Source organism: Tripterygium wilfordii, chromosome 4, assembly GCF_013401445.1.
Source record: "Tripterygium wilfordii isolate XIE 37 chromosome 4, ASM1340144v1, whole genome shotgun sequence".
Taxonomy (NCBI): Eukaryota; Viridiplantae; Streptophyta; class Magnoliopsida; order Celastrales; family Celastraceae; genus Tripterygium; species Tripterygium wilfordii.
Genome location: NC_052235.1, coordinates 12,187,971 through 12,203,713, shown reverse-complemented (window position 1 = coordinate 12,203,713; position 15,743 = coordinate 12,187,971). Strand labels below are relative to the sequence as shown.

Genomic DNA, 15,743 nt, shown 5'->3' with positions numbered 1-15,743 from the left:
GTCTATTATCTGATCTTTTCCTCAAAACTGGGAACATATGAAGATCCAGCTAACCCACAATGAAAGTATCAAAATGTTTGATGATGTTGTGCGCCATCTTGAATTGGAGGAGGACTGCCTCCAAGAAGCTCAACCTAGAGTTAATGAAAAAGCAAGACATTGAGCTATATATTTCATCATATTCACAGACGATTACACTCAATTTAGTGTTGTCTATTGCTCAAAACAGAAGGGACAAGGGGCATATGTTGTATAAAAGAAAATGAACTTGACTACTCGCATAACGTTGCTGAGTAATATGGAGAATGACATCATGAGAGAGTTCAGATATTTTATACTGCAAAAGAGATATGGGAAGCTTTGGCAATAAGGTTTGGTGGAACAACCTTAACCTAGCTTGAGATAACTCACTATCTGATTAACTCTTACAAGAAGCCTTGATCAAACAATGATAAAATATATGAGATAGATGTCGAACATGATAAGTCAGTTGAATGAAGCTGGTCATATCTTGACTGATGATCAACATATGCTAGCTATTATTCGACCCTTGCCTCAAAATTGAGAACATATGATGATTTACCTAACTCACATTGAAATAGTCAAAATCTTTCATAATGATATGCACCATCTTGAACTGAAGGAGGATCGCCTCCAAGTGGCTCAACCTAATGCTGAGATTTATGTGGTTGGTTCAAGCTCTAAAGGAGCTTTGGGCTCTAAACGTAAGCATTAAGGTAGATCTAAGAACATGAAGGCAAGAAGAGTAAGTCCAAACAATTCAAAACCAGTGGCGGATCTAGTATAGGCCTAGACCCACCCTCAAATTTAAACAAAAAATTAGCAAATACACTATTAAATACTCAAACCCCAAAATAAACCCACTTTATAATGTGAATAAATTATACATCTTTATAAAAATACATGTATTTCTCCTCACTAGTCAATTGAATTTTTCAAAATTTTTCTTTAAACAGTATATATATAATGTATATATTATCAAAAATACTTATATATTTTCTAATAACTATATAATATGTATGGTTAATATAGATAATATAATTATTGATTGATATATACTCATACAAGAGAATAAATATTGGTTGATATACATTCATACATTATAATAGATGATATATGTTCTATCCAATGAAAAATCGTCTAACACAACTTAAATGATTATTTTATTTCGTTATCTTAGCTATTTTATATTTTAATTATAATGTGTAATTTAATGACTATATAGATATTTGTTTATTTCCTGTCACATTCTAATAAATAGTCCAAAATAATTTTCAGAGGCGCAGCCCCGAACTCCTATCAACCTTTGTCCCTTCCTAGCTTTGCCATTAGCCAATCCCCTCCTCAATATTTTTTTTTCTAGATCCCCCCTCAAAGTGCAAACTTCTATTATGATATGCTTTTTTTCACTTGAGTAGGAGATCTAGGCTTCTTCCACAATCGTCTGGATTCATGGTTTTAAATCATTTGGAAAATGGAAAGTACAGATCATCCACTAACCAAGTGGATTCTTTGTCATCTTGTTACCTGCCCTTCTCATAAAGGTCTCCTCTTAATTATTCACTCTTTTTCTGTGTATATATATGTATGTGTCTGTGTAAGCTCTTGTCTTGATTAATCTTTATATTAAATTATTAACTACTAATAGAAGTCATATTTTTCTAACTAAACAGACAAATTAGATGATAGGTTATGGAGAGAGATCCACATCATTATAGTTATGCAATAAGTGATTCAATATTCTACTTCAAAGTTTGGATAGGGTGAGAGTGATACTAGAATTCTAACACTCAAAAATTCACACCAAACCAAACAGAGGTAATCACTTGCACCAAGTGTTGAAGCCTGATTTAGTGTTTGATCAATCCACTAAATTTGTTACAAAAATAAGCTCCTATAAGAAATGTTTTCATTTTGATAGTTGAAAAAACAAAATAATTTTATCCCGCTTTTATTATCGAGCAATGTTATAAAACCATGACAGACATCAAGCCGGGTGAGTGACTGGGTCAATAGTTCACTGGTCCCCAATAGATTATCGGCCGAACCGTACGTTTAATCTAAAGAAAATATTACTAAAAATAAATACCATAATAATATCTAAACATAAAGGTAAAAGTCAAAGATCACTAATGCTACGTATCTTCAAAATATGATCTCATTTGACATTTTGTTGTGGGGCCTCATAGCATAGTCAGAGAGTGGCCCCCACAATCACAGGCAAAAAATAGACATCCGTATTTACATGTGTCTGCACTAGAGCCTATGGCTATATATATACACAAATAAAAAAATTATTCTGATAGAGGCTAATGAGTCCTAATTTTTCCAAACTTTTATTTATGGTCTGTTTTCTAATTCAGAAGTTTGGCCCAACATAAGAGTTGAACTGACCGAATAGACTCTAGTTGAAAAGACTTCAATATTCCTAACAAACTCAAACCACTCTCAAGAAACAATCCTATATGGGCTGGACCATCCAAGTTGACCCCCCAACCCCAATATTTGGACTTTGGAGAACCCAATTATCCAATGACATAGTGACATACACTGCTGATACACTATTTTCAATAATGTTTATCTCTTCATGTCAATATCCTGGTGATCTATTTTGTTTTCCTTTTTTAGTTTGTAAATTATAATGATTATTATTATTATGGTCCATTCTTCTTTCTTAAATTGTCAACCTTCTATTCTACCGTCCATAATGACCCACTAAGCTACGGCTATCAATTGCAAAAGTCAATGATCAATAGTAGGGTCTATTTGATGGATAATATTAAACAGTATATATGCTACATGAACAACAAACACACATATTGCAAATAGCATTTCGAGATCCATTTTAGAACAATGTCAATGATCAATAATAGGGTCTATTTGATGGATAATATTAAACAGTATATATGCTACACGAACAACAAACACACATATTGCAAATAGCATTTCGAGGTCAATTTTAGAACAATGTCAATGATCAATAATAGGGTCTATTTGATGGATAATATCAAGCAGCCACTTGAACACCAAACACACATATTGCAAATAGCATTTCGAGGTCAATTTTAGAACAATTTCATGCACTAAAACTAGATCAAAGTTTTTATGTGACAAAAAATCGTTTAAAAAATATAATATATCAAAATATTTATATATTTTATAAGGTAAGATGCATAATACTCATGTACATAATTTGTCATAACATTTTAAACTATATGCTACCAGTATTAATTAAACCAAACAATCACAACATTTTAGACATCATAAATGTTAGCATTTTAGCCTACATATATGCTACTTTCAAATTGTTTACCAAACAAACCCATTATTAAACATTGAGAGAGAATTTTGTCAATGGAAACCATAGAAAATTGTGTTTTTCTGGGTTTAAGAACACAATCTTATCAGAATAATAATTAGGACGTTCTCAAAGTTGAAGCTGTTGTTCTACATGTTCACCTTATAAATGGTATTAGCAGGTACTCAGCATAGAAGAGCTGCAAAACCAAAGAACAAGACATCATTAATGGAAACAAAAACATAATGAACCATCTAAATAGTATCATTTAGTTTTAGGAAGCAAAAACTATTCAGACCAAGCTTTTCCAGAAACTACAAAACACTAAAATTGTTTTCTAAACAAGCCCCGTGAGGAATGCTGTTTGCTTTCAGTTCCAGATGGTTGTTCCGATGCATATCCGGCATACGGTAGAGTAAGAAAATTGACTTTGCATGATGAAAGCTGCAGCTACATGGTTCCCGAGGATGCTAGATATTAACGTTAGTTAGTTATTTTGCCATTGAACCCAATAAATAACTTGTTGGGTTTGAGCATTTCACATCCTTTATACATATTGTATTACTCTCCCTCACGTGTGGGCTGGGCAATTCAACGGCCCAACATGTGCATAACAAATGAGGCCCAACACCAGAGCTACTCTCACACAAGACTCTCACTTGGGGAAACAACAAACACACAAAAAGGCCCACACTAGGGGCAACAACAACTGGGCAATTCAACGGCCCAACATGTGCATAACAAATGAGGCCCAACACCAGAGCTACTCTCACACAAGACCCTCACTTGGGGAAACAACAAACACACAAAAAGGCCCACACTAGGGGCAACAACAAATGGGAGATTAAATTGTGGAAGCTAAGGTTTGAATCAATGACCTCCCGTTCCCCTACCATGTTAAGATTATTTACTTTGTCATTCAAACCAATAAGTTAACTTGTTGAGTTAGAAAATTTCACATCATTTATACATATTCTAAGATTAACGACTATTAAAGCTTTTTCATGCTGAATATGAACATAAGCCAAGAGCGCGATGGTTACCTTCCAAATAAACATATAGCACGAGGTTATTGCAACTTTGCTCTTCAGATCAACTGAGTTGGCACGGTTCCACAGTACTAAAGCCAAGATAGAGTGGCCCAATACCTAAATGAAGTCAAGAAGTTAACAAATCATAACAAGCGGCTCATTCTTCATGCGATTGATCATAAACAAGTAAAACTTAAAATACATGTACACTTTACCTTTGCACGGACTAAAGAAGTTCTTATTTCAAATAATGAAACCAGAGTTTTTGAGAAATAATTAAATATGACAACTGAAAATTTTTGAGAAATTTCTCAATCAAATAAGGTCAGTACATAACACTGCTGATCTACATGGCTACAATAATCTAAATCGAAAAAAAGTCATTTCCGCAATCGTTGAAGAGTACACTTATGTTAATAAGATCAACAATGCTGAGTCAGGAGACTTGAGCCCATCTGAGAAACATAGTTTCAGGGCAGTAAGTCTAGGGAGTCTCACTAGAGTGACAACCTACGCATGCATCATCAAAACCTTTATCCCAAAAGTTTAGGGTCGGCTACATGAGTTTATGAGAACATCAATGGGAATCCATCACGTGTATTCGTTTTCTCCATTCATTTCTATCATGGATCACACAATGATCCACTCCTATTAACTTCATATCATTTCTTGTTACTTCAAGTCATGTTATTTTAGGTCTTCCTCGTCTCCTTCTACTCTCTCCCATACAAATTATCTCGTTACTCCTCACCACCACACCGCTATCTCTACGTTGGACATGTCCATATCGAGTTAAGGAAACTGAAATAATTACCATGATATATTTACTCCAACCTAACAAGGATGCACCTCCGACTAATGTGGAAACACCATAAGCAATTTCAAGTAGTGAAATACAGATCCAGAATACCTGTGCAAGGAAATGAAGCACAATTAGAGCACGTTAAAAAACCAAAGGCTAGCACTAGATTCAAGGGGATGGGAAAAAAATGTAATCTTACTCGCTTCTGACCCAAGCGTACTGTAAATGATTGAATGCCAAATGTCATATCTCCATCAATATCAGGTATATCCTGTTAAAATTTCAGGTTGATATAAGGACAGAACGTGTTTTATTTATTATCATGCAAAACCGAGTGCAGACTATGTGCAAAACAAAGTTTAATAATCCCTCTCCCACTGTACCCCTCACCGTTAATAAAGAGAGAAGAAATAAAGATTTACCTTGAATAGTGCTATGACAACAGAAAAGAAGCTCATGAACGCAGTTGCAAAGATGAGAGCCCTTGAAAAGAGAGGCGGTCTTTTAAAGACGTGAATCTGAAAGTTTTGACATGTATAAATAATGAAACATTTGAAATATATACAGAAAAAGGCTTCAAATAAGCTAGTAAATGAACAGATTGACATACTAACATGCCAGACACTGTTGAGCCATGACACATTTAATTGAGTTTTGAGGTCTCAATTGAATGAGGTAAATTACTGCGATTACGCTGATGAAATAGGGCAAAGACAAGCCCTCACAAAATGATGGTTATGTTCCAGAAACTGTTGCAGGAACTGATATGATCACAACCAACACATTTCAGTATGTTTTGAGGCTGCTGTGTCATATTGCAACACCCTTATCAATGTTGAAACAGAGGGAACCTAATCTCTGTGAAGAATAGGATCCATATATTGTGTATCTCATTAACTACGAAAAAGAAAAAGGCCAGAAAGAACGCAAGATTCATGTGAAAGGGCAAGAGGAAACCTGCATGTGCAGATAAAAGGCAAGCTGAACAATCACCGCCCGCACGGCTAAGATGCACATTGCTGCAATTAAGGCGAATCTTTTCCATCTCAATAACGGCAACTGAAATAACATAACATTTTCATAAATAAGTTAGGATAAATAAATTTATCTTCTATTCTTCAGAAATCATGGAAGTCAGCGTGGTCTAAAGGTTGGACCATTAATGAAACCCACTAATATTATTCTAATGGCACACAAGAAAACAAGCTGTACAAGGCAAAAAAAATCAGGGAAACTAGGCTAGTCATGCTGTCGTCGACTGCTCATCTTCAGCTGGGCCTTTTACCAAGTAAATGAGGAAGACATGCTGTTTTTTTCTGCTTCTTTTTTTTCCCCTCTTTTTTATGATATCAAGAGAAGAAATTTATTAAGGGGCACAAAATATTGCAACCCAAGGATAAGGAGTACAAAGTGAAAACCCAACAAAGGAAACAAAGAAAAAGAACACAACTTGTTAAGTTATATCAAGGTTAAATTGTGCAAAAAAGTTGCTGCATTGCCTAGATAACCAAAATTTAGCTCTAGATAGCCAATTATCTATAAACTGATTAACTGGTCTCCTTATCCCAAAAGAATATGTTGTTTCTCTCAAGCCAAACTAGACAGCATGTAATCATAGGGATGTAGAGTGAAGTCTTCCCCTTAGCCCCATCTTTGCACAGTCTAGTCCAACTGTCCAACCAATCAACTCTGGAGATAAATCCTTATTCAAGCGTACATCTAACTGGTAAAAGTTCTTACAACGTAACAAAGAGGTTAATCTCCAGAAACTTGAATGTAAAACACGGTGCTGGTGAAATTGTAAATCGGGAGTGTCTTGTGCACCTGTGGGCACATGGGCCCTCATAAATACCCAGAAAACTAGAGCCCTATGAATTGTGATGAACATAATCAGAGGCCTGAAATACACAACTCAAACGCAAAATCAAGCACACAGCAACGGATAGATGCGCAAACATATTCATATATAACATTATAAAGTTAAAGTAGTGAAAACTTAGTTATCAATAATGTAACCATATAAGGGATACAAAAACCAATATGATTTTCTTTCTTTCGTTTTTATTTTTTTACCAGCATGAAAGAAGCATTGAATATCCACTTCTAAAAAAATTGTTAGAACCAACTCACATTGATTGAATATGCTGTTCCGAGAATGAAACTTATGGAAAGGGCCAAAATTAACGGCCAAGAACCAACAAACCACCCAAGCCAAAAGCTCTGTCAAGAAAGAAAGTAAGAATGTGTTATACGTAATTACGTATACATAAACAACCACACAGGAAAGCCATATAAGTCACTTTCTCTCCATTTCAAAGTAGAAATTATTGCTGAACTGCTCCAGGTCATTTGGGGGGCTAGGGAGGGGGAATTTCTTAAGTTTTTTAGCTCATAGTATCTTAAGATGCAATTAAAGGCAATAGGATTTAAAGAAAGAAATATAGATCACAAACAGTAGGCATCCCGGAAATAAGGAAAAGAACAATGGTTTACTTCATTGAGGAAAGAAAAAGCTGTTTCCTTCCTGATAGTATCAGGTAATTCCCAGATTGTCCAAATCAAAATAAATTTAAACCAGCAAAGCATTTTTTGCTCTTTGATTATCATCAAATAAGTATAATCATTTGAATTCTAGCAGATAATACATTTTATTTTCATTCATGTTCCATTGCAGAATACTTGCATCATCCAAACTTTAATTCGAGTGCATACTTTGATCTCAAGTATATAGAAAGAATTATTCTCCATATAATTACCATAATGGAAAAAGATATAACAATCATGGCACCAGTTGCAACAGAAAACTCTCCGGATGCCAATGGAAGATAAGGCTTGTTAACCTGTACCAAAACAAGCAATACTTTTGAATAATTAGAAAGCCACATATATTTTCATTTCTTTCGGATAATAATATTCCATTGGGCAATGCATAATAACATTAGATGTTCCTTCTAATCCCACACAAACAGGTAAGAGAGCACAAGAACAGTGAAGTGGTGAAGCAGCTAGAATGATTAATTATTTATTTTCGGGTTTTGATGGTTACAACCGGGGGGGGGGGGGGGTGCATTTGGTATGTCCTCTGCTGTCTTCAGAAGACAGTTTGGTTTCCATTCTGCACTTTTTCCCAACTTATTGTAATGCCTCCATAAGATTCTTGCATAAATCTACCTTGTCTATTTCAATGTCGTACAACTGATTTAGTCCAACAATATAAATATTCATCATGAGGGCAGCAGCTATGGCCTGAAAGACAAATTGGCAAATTTGTAAGAGTTAACAGAGGTACCAATGGTGCTTTTAAATTGATAACGACATCTCGAGCATCACCTGAAATACCCCTGTGAAAAATATTGGAGAAAGATCTGATATCTTTTCAACTGCAAGAAGGGAAACTGATACGATACTCAATGCCTGCCACGGAACAAAAAGAATATGAGCTTCTTTTCCATGAAAGGAGAAAAAAACAGAAATGACAAAGAATACCAATCCGATTTGAACTTAAATTTCACTAGGAAGCAGGGAGTTAGCCACTTTAAATTAATTAAGGCAGAATCCACACAACTAAACTTGAACTTAACTGTGCCTATAATGGTGTGAGGCCGCGAAAACCTGTAAAAAGCATCTAATGCATTTTTACCATTGGGATCAAAAGTTCCTGGTTCCGACTCAAGAGGGTGCCCAGAGGAGGCATTCACCGAAACTTTCGTTCCTTTTCCCTGAAATATTTTCTCAGAACTTCTGAAATGATGCTTTACATGATGGCACTGAAACCTCACACTGTAGCATCTTTCCAGGATGTCCAAAGAGCTGCAACCTGACATATGAACTTTCACATAATAGAAAACAGTCCAATCCCACGGATAGGAAGAACATGCAGATCCAGACTTTGATTGAGCTCATAAGAATAGATCATCAGAAACTACATTAGCAGACGAAAAGGAAAACCATTTCCATAGCTGATAATTCAGTAAGTCTACTTAGCTTCCTCCATAATTTTATCCAAATATTACACAGAAATGGCAAGAATACTGGAAAATTATTGCTCAAGTTGGATCCAGAACCAAACTGATACCAAGCAACAAAAATATTTGACCCGCCAAAGAGAGAGCAGCAAACAATCTGGGTTAAGTTGAAGATATCAAGGCATCAACACAGGAAAATAACTAATGAGAGAAGAATTGAAGGTTTATGAAGACAAAAGGAAAGATAAATGACCCAATTGAATATGTAAAAAAATATGCATGACAACAAAAAAGTATACATCTTAACTTCAGTGCTGCCAAGTATGACCAATTTTTTCAATGCATACTACAGATAACAGAAGTTCAATTGAATAACAACATCCAACGCTCTTCCTTCGCACATCCAAAGTGGGAAACTTTAAACAGAGGAAAAAACATGAAAAGAAGAAAGCAAATAGAACACTAAGTCTTCAGTTTTTCAGAACCCGAGCCAAAAAAAGTCTAAATTTCAAAATTTTCACTAATTGATGGAGAGTTTTATTTCATGCATGATAGACAAATTACAAGTACTTGAAGAAGACATTTCAATTTTATTTTTCACCTTGTCCCTTAGTCTTCCTAGCAACCAATCATGAATTAAAGCAATTTCAGCCACTTGCATTACATTCGATGCGTTTATGGGCTTGCATGATTAAGAGATGCAAGTAAAAACCAGAATGTTTCACATACTTGGAAAAGGACCCGACTTGACAGCGTTGCTCCTCCAATAATTCCCACCTAAAAGCTCTCAAATAATCAGAAATTCTCAATATATATAGTAACAATGTACAACGAAAAAACTATCCTGATATATAACCATTACAGGAAGAAATTAAACTAAAAATAGGAAACAATGAAAACCTAGTTCTGATACCCGTGAGGAATAAAGAGGGGCTGCCAAAAGACCCAAAAACCAGAGACTCCATTGCAACAGCTGGAGAAAGCTAATGCAAAGTAGAGGTAGCCTTCAATTCATAAGCTGCTCACTGAATCAGAAGGGAAACGCACTTGGAAAAAAAAAAGTCAGAGAAACGAAAAACGTTTTGTCGTTTTCACTTTTCAGCGGCACTGTCAGACAGTTCACAGCTGCATTTAATTTCGCAAACATACCAAAAAAAAAAAAGACACTCAATATCCGCTGGTTTTCCAAGGACAAAACTTTATTGGCGCATAGTATCGATCGAAAGGGCGAGTGGCAACAAAATGGAAAAAAGTTTTTGGGTTAAATATTAATTCGGATCGGATTTCGGACATATCTAATTGATCAAACTCAAACTCATATGGTTTAAATCCGGACAAGTGAACTGGATAATAAACTAATCCGGATTAGAGTTCGAACAAGTAAACCAGTGTGTTTAGACCTTGACACGGTTTTAAATTGGACAACATTTTTATGTTTGGACCCAAATTTTGAACATATAACATATGTCAAAATTTGATTTAATCCGAGTTGGATAAATTCAACCACTTGGACCGAACAGAATTTTGTCACCCCTAGAGAGGGCCCTAAAGAATTGCAAGGAAATTTACCCAAACTCTTTTAACAACATTAGAGCAATTGCAATGGTATTGTTGCTCTATTGGGTCATTAGAGTTGTGGGAAAGTGTAACATGGTATAGGAAGAGATATGAAGACCACACAATTATGTATTTTTGCTTGTTTAAATTGTCAAGAATGGGATAAAAAATTTCTTCAAAAGTGTGCTCATACATAATATAATTTCATAAACCAAGCAAACAGATGACCCAACTAAAATCCATGCTTATTTGTTTGATCCAACAAAACAAAGCTACTAAAGTGGCATTATTATGGCCACATTTTGATCAATAACCCAACAAATTTAGCAAAAACGACACCATGGCAAAACAAAATGGTATCATTGTAAGTGCTCTTAGCATGTCACACCGGGGTTGGGGACTGCACTAGCTCAATTGGAGCCTTCAATTTAATAAATTATCAAAAAATAATAAATGCAAAGTATTGGGGATGTAGATAATAATGATGTATTTTCTTTAAGACAAACTGAATTCCGGTGAGGAATAAAGAGGGATTGTGAAAGCTTCAATTCATAAGCTACTCAATGAATTAGAAGGGGGGAAAAGGCACGTGAAAAAGGTCAGAGAAACTAAATCTCTTTAGAGTTTTTTTTTGAGAAAATTGGTGATAAGTCTCTCACTTAAAAGTTTTATTTTAATAAGGATGCTCTTAGAAGTTTTATTCCATAAAATCCATAAAATTTAAAACACTATTCCATAAAGGACAAAAGGTTAAAATATATGGTTTTATTGTCTACAATACCCTCATCTTCATTCTCAATATAGCACACTCCTCCTACATGTGATTCATCTCTGACCTCCGTCGAAAGCTTCATCTCCATCGCCGGAAGCTTCATCTTCACCCCTCATGACTTATTCGACAATTATATGACATTTTTAAGTTATATTTCATCCTTTTTTTTTTTTTGTATTTGAACTAAATTTACTCATACTCATCACGAGACTTATAAATCTTGTTGTTTTTCTTCGATCTATCATCCCATCATTATTTTCTGTATTATCTGTGGTGATTTTCATGATTTTTTAGTTCTGATTTAAGATCTGCATACTTTAGGTGATATGTTATCTGTTTCGATTAATTTGATATTTGTCATATGTTATCTGTTTTGCGAAATGTTATCTGTCTTTAATGAAATGTTATCTGTTTGAAGTTCCAAAAGGACAAAAAATATCATGTGACATATCAAAACATATTCGAAACAAATATATCTGCATATTCAAATTCGATTTCAAAAAAATATTGACAGATACAAAACATATATAATATTGACAGAAACAAAACATATATAATATCATATATTGAAGATAGAACAACGTCTTTCATGTTCGTTCTCTATTTCTCTCTAGATCAGAACTTTGCTTTGAAGATCCGTCTCTACCGAAAGTGAAGGAAGAATAAAGAGTCTCGATCCCGATCTTAGTCGCAAGGAGGAAGAAGAAGAAGAGGAAGAGAAATGTCGATCTATGTCGCAAACAAAGGAAGAAGAGTCGATTGAGGAAGAGGAGGGAAGAAGTAGCGAAGAAAGAAGAGCAATGTATTTACAATAGGAAGGACATTTTAATCACTTAACAAATATGGATAATGTTTGAGACCCCTAAAAAGTGATCCCCAAAATTTCCCCATTTATTGTGGAGTGTTGGATGTGGATGTGAAGTGGGCCCTATATGTATGTTTTTAATCAATGGTTATCTTAATGCCACATAGACTTGAGGGACTTTTGGGGGTTAAATTTTAGGGGTCTCTAGCATTGTCCTTTGTCATTCTACTTAATTTCCCTTTGTTCTTTTTCCCTGCGCGGCACTGTCAGTCAGAGTCAGAGAGTTCAATAACCCATCCCACTTGAGTAATGGTCCAGCTGGACTTTTCAAGGATGGGCTTTCGTTTCACAAACTACTCATATGAGCCCTATTTGATATGTCAAGGCCTTTTGCTTCATGGCCCGAATGTGGGGCCCAGAAACTCAATTTGGGGAACAACCCATTTGCACGGCACGTAATCTTGGGTCATAGAAAGCGAGAGTAGTTTAGACTTACCTTTCGACATGATAACATGAACACTCTCTCCCAAAGCATTTAGAGGTTAAACCATAAGAAATCAAGCTACCAATAAACATGGGATCAACCTCAGCTAACACTCGTAATATCATATCATAGCTGCCTCAATACGTACCTAACCATAATCAATAGTATCATGGGCGAATCCATTACATAATATGAGAGGGTTGTAGGGGTGGACAAAGGATTTTATGCCAATGTGGAGAAATCTAAGCGGGGGTTCGAAGGGTTATCTATCAATTATATCTTCAAAATTATGAAAATTAACACTAAAAATAAAAAAATTATAAAATATGATAATTAGTAATTGTTATATGTTTTCTTATTTCAACCATAAGCATGATTTTTTACAAGTAAGATGTCTAAATTAAAATTTTAGGAGTCTTTTCTGTAATTTAGTATATACTTAGGCCAATTGAAATGTTTTTTAGGTAGTCAGCTAAGAGGCTCAGCCTCTCAATAGTATATTACGTCAGAAAAATTACATAAGTGCAGGAATAATAATACTTATGAAACTCAATCCAAATGTATAATACATATGAAACAATAACCAAATGTTTTATAACTTGCAAATTAACATCTTGCAAAATATCGAGTCGAAGTCACCATCAAATAAGTAATTGAGTGTTTGTGTCAGTAGTTGGAGGCTTCCTTAGCTTATTCATTGAATGTTTTTGTTATAAGTTATCCATCAATTTATTTGGCCTACAATTTCGCTTATTTTTTAGGATGTGACAATCCATAATTTAAGGGGATGAATACAAATCCAATGGCTAGTCCAGAGCTTCAACATTCAATGATCAAAAATTTTCTATCCAAACACTAGTAATTCAGTGGCGGACCAGGAATTAGAAATATTGGGTACAAAAGTGTAAGGGGGTTCGGGGGGCATCGCCCCCAGAATTTTTTTGGGGGTTTTTTTGTATAATGGATTTAGATTCATCAAAAGCCACATTCACAAACGTAATTAAACAAAATTTAGTGATTGCATCAAACAACTAGTATGTACTTCATTTGCAGCTACACTACACGAGTTCCACATGGCCACACACCACTACACTACACGAGTCCCACACACCCCACTCAACACAAGACAATAAAATAATATAAGCATATTATAAGACAATGAAATGACTACGAACTCCAAATGAGACGAAGGCCACCATTTACAGAAGTGGTGATCATTGCACTGGTCAGTGGACGAGAGATGGGGAAGAGAGAGAGATTGAGGGGCTGGGTCAAATTTGGGTTAGGGCACACATAAGAGCTAAAAACACACAGATGGGTTAAGGTTTTGGGTTTAGGAGGATTGGGCTTAGTGAGTTGGGTGGGCTTTAATGGACTGGGGGCCCTTATCTTTTTTGACTGGGGGTTTATGCACAAATTGTCATTAACTTACACTATAGTTAGTGAGATTTTTTTTGGCCCACCGGGGGCCGTTGTTGGGGTTTTAATTAACCTTACTGGCAAGTGTACTAGTCGGCGACTACAGCACAATGATAAGCAAGGGTCGAATCCACAGGGACGGAGTTATGTCTAATCCAATTGTCTACTTGTATGTATGTATGGACAATGCAAACAAAGTAAAGATCAACTCAAGTTTGTTTGGTTCAATAATTAAACTAATGACAAGCAAACAGTAAAGTATTTTTGGTATTTTCTTGAAATAAGGATGCAAATTACGCTAATGCAAACTATCACTAATGCAACTAATATGAATGAGATGAGTTAATAAATATGAGATGAACACCAAGGCTTCGGAATCCCCCTTGGGAAATGACTTGCAAGGAGACAAATTCACACACATATTTGCTAATTCGGGCATAACGAATCCGTACCTAAGACGGCTTTAGCGCACTTAAGTCAAATCTCCCTAAAATCGATTACTAGCCATCTTATTGGTCTAGGTCGGATATTCCTAAATACATTCTAGCCATCTTATTGGTCTAAACATGCAAAGGAATTCATGAAGTTCCATGGAGATTATGATTCATATAAATTGTCACCTAATTAAAGGGAGACACATTCATAATCAAGAGTTTCAAGAAGTATAATCTACTTGACATATTACCGTCTAAGCAAATTCTTCAAACAATTTCATCCAAAAACCTAAAGTGTTGGCCAAACACAACAAGCGTGAAGAAATTGCAATCAAACATAGAAACACAAGATTTATACCGAAATCAACTCATATATATATAAATCAAGTCATACACAAAGTCATCAAACCCAAGGCTTCATCCTAGCCTTGGCAAAAGTGGTTTAGTTACACATAAAGAGAGAAAAACACAAGAAGATAGATGAGAAAAGCATGAATAAACCCAATGAGTTGAGTAGATCCAAGTTGAGCTGAAGAATCTCTCCTCCTAGCTCCAAGAATCACCTTCCCCCTCTATTTTCGCTCTTCAGAAAATCTGTTCGAAGTCCAAAAGTTGTGTGCGGCTAGGGCAAATCGCGAATTAAAACTTGCTCAAAAGCTGTTTGTGCGCCTAGGCGTCTTGAATTCACGCCTAGGCGCAATCCTAGGTGTGGTACATACTTTAAGTTATCTTCACGTCAATGCTCGCTGAACTGGCGGAAAAAAATGATTTTGGGCGTGCACAAATAGTGCGCCTAGGCGCGCCATGCCTAGGCGCACGCCTAGGCACACTTCTTCACCAAAATCTCTAGCTCTGCCCTAGAAATCTTCAAATGACCATAATTTCTCCATATGATCTCTGATTTGCATGATTTTAGAGGTTACGGAAAGCTTGAGATGTCTAGTTTCCAATGCCTTTTATTTCGATCGATTCCAATAACGTGACAGAAAGTTATGACTATTTGAACACATGAAGGTCGATGGATATTTTCTTCAATTCAGCCCCTTTTCCGTCGCTTTTCATCCAAACCGCAATCAACCTATCAAAATACAAATCAACACATAAATACACTCATTATTTATCAAACTGAAGCTTAAGAGGGGGAGATTTCTACCA

General features: G+C 35.5%; 1 protein-coding gene across 2 annotated transcripts; it reads right to left on the bottom strand.

Moving 5' to 3' along the window:
• Positions 1-3,225: 3,225 nt before the first annotated feature.
• LOC119996354 (homogentisate phytyltransferase 1, chloroplastic-like) lies at positions 3,226-10,280 on the bottom strand. Of its 2 annotated transcripts, XM_038842945.1 has the most exons (13): positions 10,031-10,277; positions 9,847-9,894; positions 8,734-8,969; positions 8,483-8,566; positions 8,324-8,398; positions 7,909-7,992; positions 7,283-7,372; positions 6,110-6,211; positions 5,575-5,670; positions 5,352-5,423; positions 5,165-5,260; positions 4,363-4,467; positions 3,226-3,518 (listed from the first exon to the last, which is right to left on the bottom strand). In XM_038842945.1, exons 1-13 carry the CDS (start codon positions 10,080-10,082, stop codon positions 3,477-3,479), a joined length of 1,182 nt encoding a protein of 393 aa, XP_038698873.1. In that variant the 5' UTR covers positions 10,083-10,277; the 3' UTR covers positions 3,226-3,476. The 2 variants fall into 2 exon arrangements, with proteins under 2 accessions (XP_038698873.1, XP_038698874.1); XM_038842946.1 differs by lacking the exon at positions 7,909-7,992 and having other exon boundaries at positions 10,031-10,280.
• Positions 10,281-15,743: the final 5,463 nt, after the last annotated feature.

Bases quoted from the DNA above. Each gene is read 5' to 3' on its own strand.
- LOC119996354 (XM_038842945.1), bottom strand. From the start codon at position 10,082: ATGGAGTCTCTGGTTTTTGGGTCTTTTGGCAGCCCCTCTTTATTCCTC. The intron at 7,993-8,323 runs GTAGATTTATGC...GTTTTGGTACAG, and splicing joins ACGACATTGAAATAGACAAG to GTTAACAAGCCTTATCTTCC. The intron at 6,212-7,282 runs GTGAGTTGGTTC...ATGTTATTTCAG, and splicing joins GAACAGCATATTCAATCAAT to TTGCCGTTATTGAGATGGAA.